Source organism: Notolepis coatsorum, assembly GCF_963971535.1.
Source record: "Notolepis coatsorum genome assembly, chromosome: 2".
Classification (NCBI taxonomy): Eukaryota; Metazoa; Chordata; class Actinopteri; order Aulopiformes; family Paralepididae; genus Notolepis; species Notolepis coatsorum.
Genome location: NC_140166.1, coordinates 116,846,273 through 116,865,426, shown reverse-complemented (window position 1 = coordinate 116,865,426; position 19,154 = coordinate 116,846,273). Strand labels below are relative to the sequence as shown.

Sequence of the window (19,154 nt, the reverse complement as noted above, 5' to 3'; positions counted from 1 at the left end):
TTGCTGCACTGTCCCAACCAATCCAATTATGTGCAATACCAATCTGGGAGACGATAGGGGGCGGTATTTGCCCTTTGCGAGCTCAGACCCAGTCCCAATGATAACGTCAGGCTGGATGGATGAAAAATGAATGGATATCGCTAATGAAAGAAATATGGATTAAAACCTGGATTTTCTCAGGTTTGGCGCCCAGAGCATGGCGAGTTAACACGGACTATCTCGGGTTTGGCCTCCAGTGAGTTAGGGCCATTCACGTATATGTACGTTTTCGGGTTATCTCGCCGACCGTTCAGCGCCAGACCCGAGTATAGTTGGGTTTTCATCGTTATTTCTTTTATTCGACATTTCCATTCATTACAGGCACACGGACTCGGGGTTAACATGGGAAATCATCCTGAGAATGCCAAAGTGCAATACCGGCCGCATCCACCCAGGTGGCAGTATCGAGCACCCTTTGAAACATTATATCTTGACCTGTGCGTCGATCAAATGTCTCCGGGCCCACTTTTCTTTGTCGGGCGAGGCGGGCGGGTATCCGGATCCCATTGAGAAGCGTAAAATGCCTCCGATGCATCTGTTGTGGTGGATTATGTTGGCGACAAGATGGACACCGTACTTGGACTCGCCATCAGACAATTGGAATATTCTTTTTGGGGTACCTCCTAGTGTTCAATTATATCAATCGTGCTTTGATCTAACCATGATTTCACCTCGATCGCAACTTGTGTGTGTAACGTTACTCCACATTGTATGCCGTTGGTGACGATCAAAGCATAAAAAAAACTACCCCCCCCCCCCCCCCCCTTTCATGCATTCATGATGAAACATAATACCTATTATATATTTTTTATTTGGAAATAGTAGCGTGTCCAGGCGAGAAACGGCAACGTTTTTAGTGAAATTCACGTTTTGCTGCATATCGTTGTTTTCTGGGATTAGACAGGATCACTCTAAAACTATACTCATATTCACCACGGTATAACACGCGAACGTATTGACAAAACATTTATTCTTTTTCACATATTGAACGATAGGTGATGTCAAATGGGCCATAGTATTGTATCCATAGCTATAATATAGAATATATATATATATAGCCCTTAGGGGTGTAACGGTACGTGGATACGTACTGTACCGCCTCAATGTGCTCCTCCGATACAGTACGCGCTGTGCACCGAACGATTGCAACGGTATGGAACCTTTTTTTGCTGAACTTAAATCCCCCCGGCCCTAATATAACGTGCACAACTAACCGGATGTTGTTTGTTCATCCCACGCAGCGTGCAGCTACACTGAACGAGAGCTGTAATTCAGCATAGCATATTAGCCTTAGTATGGCGAGTCAATACTAACTGACCAGCTAGAGCTAGAAGATGCTCCCACAACATTCAAGTCTCCCGTTTGGGATCATTTCGGATTCCCAGTTAACCACAGTAATGGACAAAGACAGGTGGATCGCACTAAAGCTACGTGCCGGCTAGCCCCTTTCGTGACTGTGATGCACACTTGTGATGCAAGCCTTGCATCACAGTCACGAAAGGGGCTACGTTTCCGGCATTGTTCAACTTTATTGCGAACTTTATCACGCATTTGAAACGGCATCACCCTAATGTGAATATCACTGGTACACCGAAGAAGCAAACCCAGCTCCCCGTGGCATTCAAGCAGCATCTCGCTATTAATTCAGACCGGGCCAAAGCAATAACAAACGCCATATGTGTTTTTATAGCAGCAGATCTGCGACCATACTCCGTTGTCGAGAACACAGGGTTTAAGCACATGTTAAAAGTAATAGAGCCCCGCTACCTAGTTCCCTCTCGTCCGTATTTCAGCCAGCAAGTCATACCAGCTCTGTATAAACTAGCCCCTTTCGTGACTGTAGCAAGCCCTGCCCCTGTATTCAAGCAGGGCTTGCTCATGAAAAGGGCTCTGTATAAACAAGCACACGCTACAGTTGTCCAAGGCATCTGCTATATATAATAATCTTCAGATTTACATTAAGTGGTATTAGTAGGTTACAGCAGTAAGCATTAGTTTGCTCATTAAATTATGGCCAATTCGTTTTATATTGTTTAATACAGTTAAATAAATAAATAGATAAATGAAAAGCAATTTATTTTTTACTGTACTGAAAATAATACCGAACCGTGACTTCAAAACCGAGGTACGTACCGAACCGTGGATTTTGTGTACCGTTACACCCCTAATAGCCCTGCAAACACTGCCACTTATTCCAAAATCTTTAGCGTTGGCGTGGTATGAACAAAGATGCTCTAGGCTTCCGGTGCTGATTGAGTTAAAAGGCATACTGGGACACCGAGGGTGCAGTACCGGCCAGATCCTGCTAGTAGGCAGTATCGAGAGTGCAGTAAACCCTGTTCCAGACCGGGTGTTACGTTTAAACCACTCCGGAATATTCTTTTTGGAGTACCCCTGACCACAAGTAAGGACGATCTGACCTAAATTTCAGCTTGATCCAACAATGTTATCATACTGTTGGATTCTCGTGTTTATCAGCCAGTAATCTCTCTGTTTTCCCATGAAGTCTGCGTTGTGTTGTTTATACCTTACTCCTCGTACTGGCTGGCACACTATCTCCCCCGTTACTGCATCCGACTCAGAAGAAAATGACGCACTGGAAACGTGATACCTTTCCTTGATGTTGATGTTTATTCCATAAACATAGCCTCTGTACCAGATGGAAAACAGTTCTGAAAGTCTTTGAAAGGTCTATTGAATTCCTTAATTCTACCGGTCTCTCCTGCTATCAGTTCGAAGATGGTTGAAGCCTAGTGGTTAGCCAAAAGCCTTCCCTGTTAGCCGAAGCTAGCTAGCTCGTGGCTAAGGAGGGTGGAGGCGTCCCCTCCACCACCCTCCAGCTATTGCAGTCTCTCTGTCAACGTGTCTACGCGTCAGCTTCGTTTCCAAGTCTGACTCAACCTGGAAGAACCCCCAGCTATAAAAGTGTATTTCCCTAGCAACGGCTGTTAGCCATAGCAACGTCTCTCTCTCTCTCTCTCTGTCTGTCTGTCTGTCTGTCTGTCTGTCTGTCTGTCTGTCTGTCTGTCTGTCTGTCTGTCTGTCTGTCTGTCTGTCTGTCTGTCTGTCTGTCTGCCTGCCTGCCTGCCTGCCTGCCTGCCTGCCTGCCTGTCTGTCTGTCTGTCTGTCTGTCTGTCTGTCTGTCTGTCTGTCTGTCTGTCTGTCTTTCTTTCTTTCTTTCTTTCTTTCTTTCTTTCTTTCTTTCTTTCTTTCTTTCTTTCTTTCTTTCTTTCTTTCTTTCTTTCTTTCTTTCTTTCTTTCTTTCTTTCTTTCTTTCTTTCTTTCTTTCTTTCTTTCTTTCTTTCTTTCTTTCTTCCTTCCTTCCTTCCTTCCCCACCCCGCCCCCATCACTTATAAGTGATGACCAGACTGCCACAGTGCTGCTGTGGATGATGACCTTGGCTCGTTGGTTTTTTGAGGGAGCTCAGCTGATAAAGGCCCTGTCTGCACCGTCTAACTTGGAAACACACACTGTCTCTCTCCTCATTTAAGATCTATAGATCTGTCAGAGTAGATGTCTGCTGTCATCTACAGATATTTACATTATGTACACATTGAAAAACAAGTGCCATTCTTTCAATACCAATCCAGCTAATCGGCGTGTGTTGTGGTAATAACACATTCATGCATTCATGATGAAACATAATACCTATTATATACATTTGATTTGGAAATAGTAGTGTGTCCAGCGACGAAACGCCAATGCTTTTAGTAGCGGCCTATAACCAGCCTCCCAGGAATTAGCCTGGATCATTCAGAAATTATACTTATATTCACCACGGGTGAACGTATTCATGGTAAAATGTATTGTTTTTTGCATCTTGGACAGAAGATAGTTACTGTCAAATGACCATAGTATTGTATTCATAGCTATAATATAGAATATAGATTATGGCTGGGCGATATAACGATAACGATAATTATCGTGATATATTTTAATAATCGATATCGGGGGGGGGGGGGGGGGGGGGGGATATTTATTTTTACTTTTATTTATTTTTTGGCCTGCAACAGGGCAGTGGACAGACTTGTCTTTCTTGCCTGCAACTTAAAGTAATGGCTTTGCTTGTCCAAATGACAATACTGACCAAATTGAGATTTATTTTTCTCTTGTCCATTTATTTTGTTTGCTTTCTAATTTAAAATACAGTTTGAAACCGTCTGTACACAGTAGGCTATGTGTGCTAGCAGAGCTAGTCTCCAGTCACGAGTCACGGTTTGTCCACCAGAAAAGCGCCAAAAGATGGAAAAGAAACTAGCAGAGCCAGAACTGTTCAACTCCCCTGGAGCCACAGCCAACAGAGAAGCCGGTTTACTTTCGCTTTCAAACCAGCTGCAGCCTGAGAACTGGAGTGTGAGGGGATGTAACACTAAAGATGGCGGCAACGACAAAGAATTGCTGCAAAATAAACATACATCTGTTGTTAACACTTTGAGCGCCACACCTGGTTTTCCATTTTACCGGCTGAATGCCACCATCGGCGCCAATGTTAACGTTAATATCGCCTAATCTATGTTTTAAATTATGGCTATGTGTCTAATCTGCCCATCGCATTATCAAAGACTATTTTCCAGTCAGTGCTGTCAAGGCAGATTGTTTTTTTATCGCGTCGTTTACGTTTCAGAGCAGTTAGAAAAGCCCCCGTTTTGATATAAAAACAGCTCATTCTGGAGCATTCTATGAAAATCGTCTTTTAGTGGAATATTCCACAACGTTGATATTCGTCGGCCTTTTTATGAATCGTTTTCAAATAAACGCTAGATGATCAATATTATACGTGCACGCAAGCACATTACGGCCGCGCACGGATAAATCCGTTGATTTCCTCACAGACTTTTACAGTGAAACCGAAAGAAGACATTTCACAAAACAGCTTATAACTTCATCAAACTTACTCTGATTATCCTAACACTGATAACATAGAGTCCTTACCTGACATCAGATGGTATCCAACTGGTATATTCCAATTCCTGATCACCATTCGAAAAAATCGATACGTGTATGGATCCAACGCGATACTGTAGATCTCCATGATCAGCGGGGATCTGAGGTTCCAGAATGAACTGTGGTAACCCCGGCTGGATCATTTAACTGGAAAATGTGGAGTACCGGATTTTTTTCCCCATTCATTTTCATTGAGTCCATTCCAAAATCACTTATGTCATCTGGGAGACGACAGGGGGCGCTTTTTTCCACAGTGATCGCCGGCGCCGCTCGGCTATACTCGGGTAGGCTCGGGTGATGCAATAATTTTTCAGATCGTGAGTGGCACTCAAAGTGTTAACACTTTGATCGCCATGGTTAAATTCATAATTTACCATCCCTAGCCAGCTCTATTTGTCTATGGAGAAGTTCCCCTTCTTTGCAGGGCTATAACTTTTTAAATTGTATTGCTAAATTGACATTATTATGGCCCATTCAATGTCCTATATCTATTGTTCAGGGTGTAGCAACGTTATACTTTTTCATTCACATATTCATACTAAAATACGGTCTAAAGTATAAGTATGTTTTTATCGTTTTCTGCAGCTTTCTCCAGAACTTGATTTATAGCCCTAAATGCATTATATTGATGATAAAATACAGTTTGATAGCGATCGGTGCCAGATAAAAAATGTCAACTGCACGTAGTTCTAGAAGTTACTACGTATGATCTGATGTTGACCGGATGGGCGGGGGGTCGTTTATAATTCCGTGGGCAACGTTATATCATTCATCTAGTGTGGGTGATATGATCATTAGAGCAGTTAGTAGGGGTGCACCGATATATCGGTCGGGTATCGGTATCGGCCGATAAGTGCCTTGTTGACTGCTATCGGCCTATCGGCCGATAAGCTCAAATGTGCCGATAGCAGTCGCCGATAAATACCCATCAATTTGTGTAGCGTCAAAAGGCAAAAAAAAAAGTTCACTCGCGCGATCTACCTGCACAACGCCCGCCGTCCCCCACACACACACACAATCTACTGCATCAAAGTAACTACTTATGATTAACAAGGCATTCGTTTTGTGGCATTAGCGTTATATAGTTAGTGTTACACGGACAATAACATCAGCATATTATTATTACCCATAGCAGCAAGGCATTACTCCGAGTCCGTTCATTAGCTCGGTTCCATTCCGTTGCTCATTCCGTACCCAACTACACATTCTGCAATCTGTTAATAAAGTTTTCAACCAGACAAATGTATAGAAAGGCTTTGTTTTATTATAACATTTGTTGCAGTAAAATCATTATGTCTCATTTGGTCATGCGTGGAGCGCCGGTCGGCAGCTAACGTAGCTACGTTATTAGCTATTAGATGCAAGACTAACGTTACTGGTGAAAATGTGATTTGCGTTGGAATACTCCTTTGTCAACTTGCTGTACTTTGCTTGCAGGTCTGCAGTCATTATTGCTGCATTATGAATAGCCGCAACTTTAGCCAAGGTAACGTTATGGCTAAACCTTTAACAATAGTTAACGCTAGCTTTCGGTTAGCTGTTCAATGCTATTAATAACACAACTCCCCGTCAACACCCTCTCTCGGGAAGATGGCATTTAAGAAAGTATCTGCTGTTAAAATGAAGTGTTACACGTTCAATAACAAGCATATTATTTACCCGAAGATAGCAGTAAACAAGGCATTACTCCGTTAGTACGTTCATAGCTCGGTTCCATTCCGTTGCTCATTCCGTACCCAACTACACATTCTGCAATCTGTTAATAAAGTTTTCAACCAGACAAATGTATAGAAAGGCTTTGTTTTATTATAACATTTGTTGCAGTAAAATCATTATGTCTCATTTGGTCATGCGTGGAGCGCCGGTCGGCGGGCGCCGGGCCGGGCAGCTAACGTAGCTAAGTGTGTTCTGCTCTCGCAAACAGAATGCCCGGAAGTAGAAAAATTTATAAACGCTTGCCGATTGGTGGTAAGGACAGCAGGAGGTGGGTGCTAGCGGTCACCGGTGTGGCGTAATTGGCCGAATCGACTGTCAATCAAAATGGTTCCATTGCATTGGTTGAAAGCTCTGGTTGAGAGAATAGTATCCTGCTGCAGGCCGCAAGAATGGTTCCATTGCATTGGTTGAAAGCTCTGGTTGAGAAAATAGTATCCCTCTGCAGGCCGCAAGACAATACTGGGAGAGAGATAGTGATACCATAAACATATTTCTTGATGTTTCCTTTTTTTAAGTAAGTAAAGAGGCCTACAAATACAAACATACACATACAAATATACAGTAGTTTCATTAAAAAAAAAAAAAAAAAATTTACAAATACTTATATACAAATATCGGTATCGGTATCGGCCGATAGTGTTAGTTGAACAATCGGTATCGGTATCGGCGGCCAATTTTCATATCGGTGCATCCCTAGCAGTTAGTATAGAGGATATTTGAAAATAACGCTGAAATTCACCGTAGCTTCCTCGCGCCGTTGGCAGATGAGCGTGGAACAGAATTTTTTCTATTATGGGATGGAGAAATACCCGATCCATTTCCAGGTTGTATAATAGTATATACGTCCAAATCATGTTGTTTTCGAGTTATTGGCAACGGATCGCTATGTATTGTGTCGAGCTCGAGTCCCGGGACCTATAGCGAGTGATCGGACCGAATTGAAATGAGCACCAGCTTCTACATCCTGTTTCTCCCCTGGGCGATCCCCCGATCGGCCACCAGATGGCGCTCTTGAACCGTTCGAGAGTTGAGTGGAGCTCAGCAGTATATCTCAGGTCCCCGGGGGAGAAATATGATTTCGATCACAGATTTGTGAAATATTGATATCAAAGACGTGTTACGGTGTCTTCGGCAGAATGAGCATGGCGGGGAAAGACGAGTTTCGGCGTCTCCGGCGATGAAAGTGTTAAAAAATAATAATAATAAAAAAATAAATAAAAAAATGTAATACTTCGAACAATATCGAGTGATATTCGATATCGTTATTGCAATATCATTTTTGGCCATATCGCCCAGCTCTAATTTAGATATAGCTCTACAAACAATGTGACTCACTCCTTTAACAGCGTGGCCTAGCTAGAACAGGATGAGGAATATCCTCGGCCCTGAATGAGTTAACATGATTGGCTGTGTTGTACATTAATTACTTGAATTAAAGGGACACACCATGAAATAGCCTATAAACTGGAGGAATGCAATTATCTAACATACCGGTATGGGGTAAAGTTTGGTTGGTAAGAGATTCATAATGTTCGTTTTACTACCCAGCCATACATCTAACAATTTCACTACTGTTCAGCTAATTGGTATATGGTTCAAAACACATAACCTAGTTTAACCTATATACTGTATTATGTTTCTGACAACTAGTATAAACTAGTTTGTATAAACTAGGGCTGACCTTCGAAGCTTTTCTTGGCCGTCGAAGCTTCGGGCCAGAGATTCGATTTTCAATTCGAAGCTTTGAGATAAAAAAATATATATTAATTTATGAATCTTATGTTATGGGACTTGTACAGCACTTTGGTCAACTTTGTTGTTTTTAAATGTACTCTATAAATAAAGTGGATTGGATTGATTAATTAAATTAATAATGAGTCGGGAGCTGCGCTGCCTGTGCGGCTGCTCTCTGTTACACAGCCAACAACATTACATTACATAATTATGTTGCAACCTTAGTCTATAAAGCAAACAATTATTATTTATATGTAGTTAATAGAGACAAAGGCAGAATTCGACTTTTTTATTAAAGATCCCCTGTCTTATAAATTGCCTTTTCCAGTGTTTAGCATTGTTTTCTAGCAATGGGGGGTTGTATCAATGGGTCTGTGTCTCTAATTCTCATTTCTCATCTCATTGCTCCAATTCAGTTGAGACAATATCTTCCCCCAGTAAACTAAGCCATTCTGATTTGACTCGCTCCCTTTTTTACATTTTACACACAATCACATTCGAGCCGCTCACACAGCGCACACGCGCGCACGGAGCGATGTATCCTCTCTTTCTCTCCCTCTCTATCTCGCTCCCTCGTTCTCTCTCTTGCTCTCTCTCGTATACATGTATCACGCTGTGTGGGTGACTGTCACTCAAAGCGCTTATGGGTGGAGCCCAGCCCAAAACAGCTTGAAATCTTGAAGTGGAAAAATGCTGCTTTAGAGTACTTGATTAGAAATACAAAACAATGCATTTTTTTTGAAAAAATACGTTACAGATTTGTTCCATAGACTCACAGGAATTGTGTAACATTGCCCAAATAGTGAAAGGAATAGCAAAACATGGGACCTTTAAGACATATTTTTATATGGGCCGGGACACTATAAAAAATACTATAGAGAATTGTCAGTGCTGTAAAGTTTAAACCTTTTTAAATCTTACAAACGAAACACTTTGCTTTTCTGAAATATTGTAAGCCGTCATTTGAGGCTTTATAAAAGCAGCACAATGAACACAAATCTGTCAGTGCCGAGTCCGATCTCATCTTAAATAACAAACGGCATTGCTTGTTGTAGTTAACAAAGAGAGGCAGAGTTAATGAGGCGTATGACGTTTGTTGCATTGGAGGCGCAAGATTTTGCAGGTGGCAGGGGGGATGAAAAAAAATTTATATTGAATTTTCTTTTACATTTTTCTTTTTTTAATATATTAACATTTTATTTTCCCGTTCGAATCCCGTGCCCATTGAACGAAGCTTCGAAGTATTTAAGACAGCCCTAGCAGGGCTCTACGCTAACCTTTTTCCCAAGGAGCACATGTGCTCCTAAATGAAAAAATGTAGGAGCACACAAAGAAATTTAGGAGCACCCAAAAATATTTAGGAGCACAGTGAAAATATTTCAAGTAACAGAGTTTATTTAATTTTTTTTAAATAAATTTATATTTGTACTGTGCGTGCATGTGTGTAAATTAGCTCTTGCTACAACCCTGCATGTTTACATTTTGTATTTTGTACTTGATGTTCATTAACGTGCTGTCCCTATCAAATAAACTATCAAATCAAACTACTGCTACAAAAATAACAGTCACTTAACTTTAGCTTTTGCCCCTTTTATGCATACAATGCCTATGTTTTGGCTGTGTTGCTCTTCTAGAAAAATAATCCTTTCAGGGTTGCCTATTGAAATACTGTACACCTCCAGTACAGAAACATTGTTTATGAGTTTGTGTGTCAGGTAGACCATTGATTGACAGTCGAGTCTGCCAATTACGTCACACCGCTTGCACTCCGGCCGTCCGGCGCTGCAGTTGGATCCTATTGCCCACCTCTGCTGTTGATAACGCTAGCCAAGTTAGCTGTACACACATACACAGTGGGCCAGTTACTTTGGTGTAGGGGTGTAACAATGCATCGATCCTAAGGGGAAAATTCAACTGCATCGATTTGAAAATGTTAGAATTGATTATCGCAATTTGAATGTGTACACAGTGTTATGTTGTTATCATGTCCGTTACAGTCAACACAACGACATACGCTACTGCATCAACGTTATGATTAACAAAGCAAGGCATTCGTTTTGTTGCATTAACGTTATATTACTATTGCTATCGCTAAATCTAGGTGTTCTAAAATCTATTGCTATTGGTAAGACTATAATAAGTTAGTGTCTCGGAAAACGCTCGCATATCGCAATCAGAGCCCTGATCGCAATGGCAGACTTTCAGGAAGTAAACGAGCCAAATGAGAGCTTCCGATTGGTCATTTGCTTTATTTCCCATGAAACCAGTCACGTCACTCTACTGTGATTGGACCGTTGGCTTGAGTGCAATGTGGGACTTCGGACTTGTAGTTTTTTAACGATTCTCAGCGGAGACATAAAAAGAACGACTGAGGCTGTAATCTGCACTCGCACGCCCTGCGAGTAATTGATTTTTCAGGTTCGCACACACCTATTTTTAGGGGCATATGCGAGCAATATGGTCGCACTGTAGAGCCCTGCCTAGTATAAACTAGTTTGACAGTTTGATCTGAACCTAGTTCAATGGCACAATAATTATCATACCCTATGTGAGCCTATCTAAGCACACCATTGTTTTGGTCTGACATGCTGGTGCTGTAGTGCGACATCTAGTGGCTGAATGTTATCCATAGCACCACTAACCTCCTTGTTTCCTGCTCCTAGCTCCTCCTGAGGTCACCAACGCCGTCACTAAGAACACCAGCCGGACCGTGACCTGCTACCAGTGTAGCCTCTGTCGCTTCCTGGCCCCGACGCTGCCCCTCCTGAAGGAGCACCTCCGGCAGCACGACGAGCAGCACAGCGACCTCATACTCATGTGCTCCGAGTGCCGTTACACCTCCCGACACCAGGAGGAGCTGGAGGCGCATGTCAGGCTTCACTTCCACGAAGGGGATGAAGAGGTGAAGAAGGCGAGCTCTCCCGTGTCCGAGCTCCAGCCCCACAGTGAGGAGGTGTTGCAACAAGGGGATGGGGGATGTAGTGGTGGTGGTTTAGGTGCGGAGGTGTTTAAATCCTCGGTGGACTGTATAGAGGAGGTCCCGGAGAAGAAGAAGTGGTATAGCTACGAGGAGTACGGACTGTACCGCTGCCTGATATGCACTTATGTGTGCAGCCAACAGCGGATGCTCAAGACCCACGCCTGGAAGCACGCGGGCCTGGTCGACTGCTCCTACCCCATCTTCGACGACGAAGTCGGGGCTCCCGCCAGAAGAGAGGCCCAGGCTTCGACGGGCCTCCTCTCTGGAGGCAGTATCGCTGCTACAACCAGAGAGGAAGTCATCGTCCTTTCTCCTGTTATTCAAGACAAAGGCCTTCACAAGATCCCTGCCACCTTCAAACTGCAGCTCTGCACTCCATTGGCTGCAGAGAACAGGTGCAATCTCCTGAACCAGCCCATTGCAGATCACAGTGAGGGCCTGGGGGCAGCAGGGCAGGAGGAGGAGGAAGGGGTATACACCATCAAACACCACCTGACCACTGAAGAGCCAATGGTGGAGGTGCAAGTGACTACAGAGGCAGAGGCCGAGGTGGAGATTGACAGTCACCATGGCAACAGCCCTGTGACGGACAGCTTATTGTCCTCGGCACAAAAGATAATCAATGCAAGTCCAAACAGTGCCGGCCACATCAATGTGATCGTGGAACGTCTGCCGTCAGCGGAGGATTCAGTCATCGCTGCCACTAAGCCCCTCCTTCTCAGCCCGGATATTGCAGAAGACAAGAGCTTATTGACTGATACTGTGGCGGCAGGGGTGACACATTTGGAGACTACCCAACACCAGCAGCATCCAATAGGATCAAGCAAGGAAGAGGAGGAAGAGATAGCCATCGGCTGGAGTAGCGGAAGTAGTAGTGACCGGTTAGGAGCTGCTGTCCAACCGGCCCCTACCAGCAGTGACCCCCCTCGCGATGAGAACATGCCCCCCGCCGTGCGCAGGAGGACCCACTCGGAGTCCCTACGTCTGCACTCCCTGGCTGCGGAGGCCCTGGTGGCGATGCCTATGAGAACGCCCGAGCTCCCCTCCAACACCACTGTGGCCTCCAGCACCAAGACCATCGCAGCCCCAGCACAGAGCCCTGACACGGGCCAGAGACTCCTAGAGATGGCCTCCGCTGCCGGGAGAGCCTCTGACATAGGGACAGCAACGGCTTTGATGGATTTGGAACTTTGTGCCCAGGGCAGAGAAGAGGGGCTGGGATCCCTGGGTCTGGGGCTCAGTCTGGGGCTGGGGGAGGGTGAGGAGGGGAGTCCCACCACCAAAGCCGGCATCAGCCTGTCCCTCCTGACCGTCATCGAAAGGCTCAGAGAGCGCTCTGACCAGAACACCTCCGACGAGGACATCCTGAAGGAGCTCCAGGACAACGCACAGTTCCAGAACGGGCTGGCGGCCGGTGCGGACGTGGGAGGCGTGGCCGGGGGCTACGCGTGTGGGGGCACCGGATTGGATGGGATGGTCGCTGCGGCCGACGGAGGCCTGGTGGACTACATCGCCGGGAGCGAGAGGCCTTACCGCTGTCGCCTCTGTCGCTACAGCAGTGGCAATAAGGGCTACATTAAGCAACACCTCCGTGTTCACAGGCAGAGGCAGCCGTACCAGTGCCCCATCTGTGAGCACATCGCCTCAGACAGCAAAGACCTGGAGGACCACATGATCCATCACTGTAAGACCAGGATGTATCAGTGCAAGCAGTGTCCAGAGGCCTTCCACTATAAGGTGAGTACAAAGGTAGGAGCCGTTGTCTCAGCACCCACCCATACCTTTTCACTGTCAGAGTTTAAAATGTTTAAGATTCTGATCCATTACTTCTACTGAGCAATAAAGACTTGTTATTGGATAACATGATTGATTACACAGTATATTGTTTTTTCCTCAACTTTAGAGATATAACATCCTAAAATCCGTGACACGGTTGGCCATACCTTGTGCACTGAATGGCTTTTAAAAAACAACGAGAAGCATTCCTACAGAAATATAGTATTTAATGTTGATAAAAAGCAAGTTGCAAACGCATCCCTCGACAGGTACTATGCAAAAAGAACTCTCGCCATGAACACACCTGGTTTTAAATCAAGGCTGGGTTGGTCAACTAATCAAGATCACGTGCATCAATTAACTCCTGACAAACAAGACGTGTCCAGTTACTGTTTTAAGATTTGAAATGAATGTAGCGCTGAATTATTGTGACATAGGAATAGTGAAATATAGGGCGGCTACGTGGTGCAGTGGGCAAGGCGCTCACCACGAATACTGGAGACTGGGCTCGAACAGGAACGCCTCCCTGTTCGAGCCCAGCGCTCCACATTGCTTTCAGTTTAGCTGGTCGTCCGCACTAATACACATTGGCAGTATTAGGGGGAGGGAAACTGATGGGTGGGGATCGGGCGTTGTGGACAGCGACTCCTACAGGTCGGTTGGTGCGCCTGCGCAGTAGAATCAGGAAGCGACGGGGGCAGGCCCCTCCAAAGCCCAGACCCCTGACGCTGAAAGATCGAGCCGTGCAGGTGGAAAGATGCGACTGCTGTTACCTCGAGTATTGGAGGGGACTCATGCTATGTATGACTTAGTCCACATTGCAGCCAGCTTGTGGGAGGCAAGAAACAACGTTCAAAGACAGGGGAGGGTTGAATTGGAAGATACGAAAATTGGGATGGGAGAAAAATAGAAAATGGGAGAAAAAGTGGATAAAAAAAAGGAATAGTGAAATATAGACAAACCAGACATTACTTGCTCAAACAATTTACAATAACATTAACAATAAAATGTTGGTGTCTCTCCTTCACATCATCCAAAATCATATATTGTAATTTTCTGTTAATTTCTTCCATGTGTTACATATGGCTCCTGGTGTACTATGGGGGAATTATCTGATGCCTTATTTTAACCAGGTATTGGCCCAATACCAATATCTGCATTGCTGTGTTCCTGACCGCGGTCGTGGTCGTATTCCACAGCTTGTTTGGTTCTCAGTAACAGGCTGCAGTGGATGAGACTGTGACTGTGTGTGTAGCCTACATACAACACTAAAAGAGCGGGGGGGGGGAAATGTTGCATCTGCGTTCGCCCTATCCGCGGCTGTTATTGTGGTGTATATATATATATATCTTTTTTATTATTATTATTATAATTTTTTTATTTACTTTATCAAAAAATGGTTCCTTGCAGCAGTATAAAAAAAAAGAACAGACTATTTTAAAAGAAGCGTCACCATGACAACCTTATTACAAGACCTGATAGGATGTCCTAAATACTGTTATACCGTCAAAATTAAGAAAAGATATTGTGTTAGGGATGGGTACCGTTCACATTTGAACCGATACGGTACCGGTACCTGTGAATTGATACCGGTACCCAACGGTACCTTTTTTCGGTACTTTAGTCTCTAAAAATGTAATCTACCTACCTCAGTCGTGAAAAAAAATATCCAAACTTCAAATAACTACACTTTCGACCGTTTTCGGCGTGCCATTGCCCCGACTGCTTTGTTGTTGAATCAAGTCAAATCCTAGGTAAGCGTATATTGTGCGTGTGAATGTTGACATGAATTTTTATTTTGGCCCTGTCGCCCAGCCCTACTAGTCCCTACGCGTTGACATTCTGTCCGAGTGATTCTGTCCGTCAAACTGCTCGGGGGGTAAAAGGTTAAATTACGTTTAACAGGAGGAGTGTATGTTTCGGCAGCTACCCTAATTTTAAGAGCCACAACGCTAACGCTAAGCAGCCGAAATACGTCACCCGTGAGAGGTCAATTTTCACGGAGCTCTGAAGTTTGGGGGTGCGACAACGACACTGCATACTGGGTGAATCTGGGCTGCCATAAAGAAACCTAGGTATGTATAGGAAACATCGCCTTGGATGTCACAAACATAGAGGTTTGTTTTTGCAGTGACAGCCTTAATCATTCTGGTCTGGACATCCTAGGCTATATCATATGATAAAATAATCCAGCCTAAAAGTAGAGACAGAAATGAGGACAGTATGTCCTACATAACGTCCCCGAAGACTGATGTAATATATACCCCCCCCTCTCGCTCTCTCCCTCCTCTCATCTTCTGACTCATCAAGATTAATATTTGCCCTTGTGTTTGTGTTCCATGATAACCTAAATTGAGGCTGTAAAGAGGAGAGGAGATGACGTGACCAAATAAGGCAAATTAAAGTGACTGTAGAAAGTGTCTTGGAGTCCCAGGACATTCAGTTAGTTCAGAAGACTGAAAGCCAGACACCTTCATGTATAAACCCACCCCTTACCCAAACCCTGCCTCACGCCCCAACTCAACCACCCACTGGACGTGGTACATGAGATGCCTGGTTTTTAGTGAATCCCTAATGTGCATACCACATACTCAAGTACTGTACTCCACATTTATCATTACGTCTCTAACAGTATCAAATTATAATACTTGTTATTCCCTGGGAAAAGTTGCCTAGTTAATTACACGACGTGTTACATTTACTAGTGTTATACAACCTGAAATGTTTGTGGTGTGTTCTTGCTCAGTAGGTCAGGAGGCAGAGGTCTACTGCACAGCCAGGCTTCACCTGTAGTTCTTTAGGGAAGAGAGCACTATACTCCCCTCATGTCCTCTCCTCTCATCTACTCCTCCTCTCCCCTCCCCTTCTATTTGCTCTTCCCCTCTCCTCCCCTCCTATCATCTCCTCTCCTCTCTTCTTTTCTCTCCTCTCCTCATCCCTCCTCTTTTCTCTCTTCTCCTCCCCTCCTCTCCCTTTCTCCTCTCCTCATCCCTCCTGTAAGATAACAGTGTTTCTAGCCTTTAATAATTTCTCTCACTCGTCACCTGCTGCGCCGTGACTGGCCTCCGCGTTGTGTCATTTTACTTGGATATCTCATTAGCTGTCTCACACTGTATCAACCCCTGTTAGTACATCCATAGTCAGAAGAAACGACACTGCAACGTGATCTCTTTCCTGATGTTTATTTTCTTAAACATAGCTTCCTACGAGATGTAACCCATTCTGTAATGTCCTTGAACAGTCCTTGAAGAGAGAACTAAATTCATAATTCTCCACTGTCTCTTCTCTCATTAGTCCAATGGTTCTGAGGCCTCGTCGTAGCCAACAACCATTCCCTGTTAGCCGAAGCTAGCGATGAGGTGGCACTTCCCCTCCCCCACCCAGCGAGGGTGAGGAGGGATTTCAAAGTCTCTGATCAGCGTGTCTGCTCGATTCCACGTTGTGTCTTAATCTAACTTACCCCGGAAGGAACCCACCTCCTAATGTTCTCCCCCTAGCAACGGGCCCCGCCCCCTCTTCTCATTACTATGTGACACACTACCATGGCAACGGCTGGTCACCTTTAACCCTTAGGGGTCACGCTGGAGCTTTGAACCCGTCGGCGGACAACAAAAGAATTAGAATCCCTCTTAAATGCTCAAAAAGGACATCTTTTCAGAAATCGATAAAAATAGAAAAATTGCCATTTCTAGTGCTTTGACATGTAAGGTATACGTCCCCCAACTTGCTAAACCTAATAAGACTTGTAAATACGTTTAATTCTTGCTAGATGGTATGATTGTAATAATCTCCATTTGCGATAAGAACTACATCGCGTCACGAAACGCACATACATGGACGCGCGCACACACACAATAGCGGCGTGTGCGCTGTGAATAGGTGTTACACCCCCGCAGAGGCGTGAGACTGGTATCAGAGCCTACCCCCCCATCCAAATTCTAAACATAATATGTATGAATTATCTGTTGCAATAATATCCACGGGACTCGACTTTTTGCAGTCGTTTCTCCTCTCCTGCGTGAGGAGTCTGAGGACATTCTCTCAGATAAAGAAAAAAAAAGCTTACATACACACACACACACTCTCGCTCTCTCTCAATTCAAATGGGCTTTATTTAACATTAACTACTGTATGGCAGAGTGCGTCTGTGTATACGAGGTATGAATGATCACTGGCTGCTGTGTGACGAGTTTGCTCACCCGCGCTGTCGCGCTATATAAATCCAAGTCATTATTATTATTATTATTAAACACGGACCGCTTTAGTTGACAAGCTTACATACATTTCGGGTCATTTCATAATAGCAGTGTGGACCAGCTCTGTAACCAGCTCTGTAACAACGCATCTCGCTAGTTGACAGCTTACGCATGATGTAGAAATTGCAACGTTTCAACTAGAAAGGTAGGCTCAGTAGAGCCCAAATCTCTACCAGACGGGAGCTCTCTCTCTCTCTCTCTCTCTCTCTCTCTCTCTCTCTCTCTCTCTCTCTCTCTCTCTCTCTCTCTCTCTCTCTCTCTCTCTATATGGGTAACGCATGTATTCCCGGTAACCTGCCCCATTTCTAAGCCATATAACCCAGGACGTTATACGAAAAACATTAAAATCTTTTCTCATGTCAAGAATGATTGTTATGGATGCAAAAAAAAAAAAAAAAAAAAAAAAAAACATCATGTAATGAGGGATGGCGGACCTCTAAAGTTGACCTAAGTTACCGGGAATACCAATTCACTATCTCCTCCAATTTAAGAGAGAATTAAAATGTTTTTGTTGTTTTGTAGGGATATCATCATCATGTAACATAATACCATAGTTCTCTCCGAGTTATCTCAAGAGAATTCAAATGTAGCTGAATCTGAAGGAAAAATACGGGTAGAGGGATATGAGTCAGCATAGTTCATGGCCTTCAATTGATGACAAACAAAAAAGGCTTAATTTTCATGGCAGATGCATGATATGTTTTGGGCATGATCTTGGCACCCCAATGAACAACCAAAATGAGTTTCGTCTTTTGTGGCCAATTATTTTAGGAGATAATTACGATTCACATATTGATCCCAGGTTACCGCGAATACCTATCCTCACAATTCCAGATAAACACTTAAATCTCCTATTTTACTAAAGATTGGTGAGATTTTATTTTTGGAAATCATAACAGCAATAATAAGGGTTAGGTGTAAACCAGAATTACTAGAATGTGTTGTGTTTTGTCTGTTAGAATGAGCAAAAACAAGGAAAGGGTATTCCCAGTAACTTAACAAACAAGTGCAAAAAATACAGTTCTAGAACAAGTATTTACATTTGTTCTCTATTCAAGAAAGTGGAAAGGAACCCAACATTTTCAATTGTCTGCACACAATCGTTGTTTTGTTATTCCAAGATGGCATTTGAACTGAATTTTGGAAAACACAGGTATTCCTGGTCACCATGCCCCTAGTCAGTCTACACCACCATGCCCCTAGTCAGTCTACACCACCACCATGCCCCTAGTCAGTCTACACCAACCTGCCCCTAGTCAGTCTACACCACCACCATGCCCCTAGTCAGTCTACACCACCACCATGCCCCTAGTCAGTCTACACCACCATGCCCCTAGTCAGTATACACCACCATGCCCCTAGTCAGTCTACACCAACCTGCCCCTAGTCAGTCTACACCACCACCATGCCCCTAGTCAGTCTACACCACCACAATGCCCCTAGTCAGTCTACACCACCACCATGCCCCTAGTCAGTCTACACCACCACCATGCTCCTAGTCAGTCTACACCACCACCATGCCCCTAGTCAGTCTACACCACCATGCCACCATTCTATTATATATGCTAGCCTACCCCTGATAATATTAATACATTTAATTAATGTGTTAGCTTGTAGCTAACGGCCTGGGACTCCATGTTGTGTTGTTAGCTTGTAGCTAAAGGCCTGGGCCGCCATGATGTGTTGTTAGCTTGTAGCTTGTAGCTAA

General features: G+C 44.1%; 1 protein-coding gene across 1 annotated transcript in view; it reads left to right on the top strand.

Annotated features, from left to right (window-relative positions):
- The window catches only part of znf507 (zinc finger protein 507), a 169,455-nt gene that overhangs the window by 12,922 nt on the left and 137,379 nt on the right, over positions 1-19,154 (top strand). Inside the window, exon 4 of the mRNA XM_084308279.1 lies at positions 11,098-13,151. Coding sequence (XP_084164405.1) covers positions 11,098-13,151 — 2,054 coding nt within the window. The remainder of the gene's footprint in view (positions 1-11,097; positions 13,152-19,154) is intronic.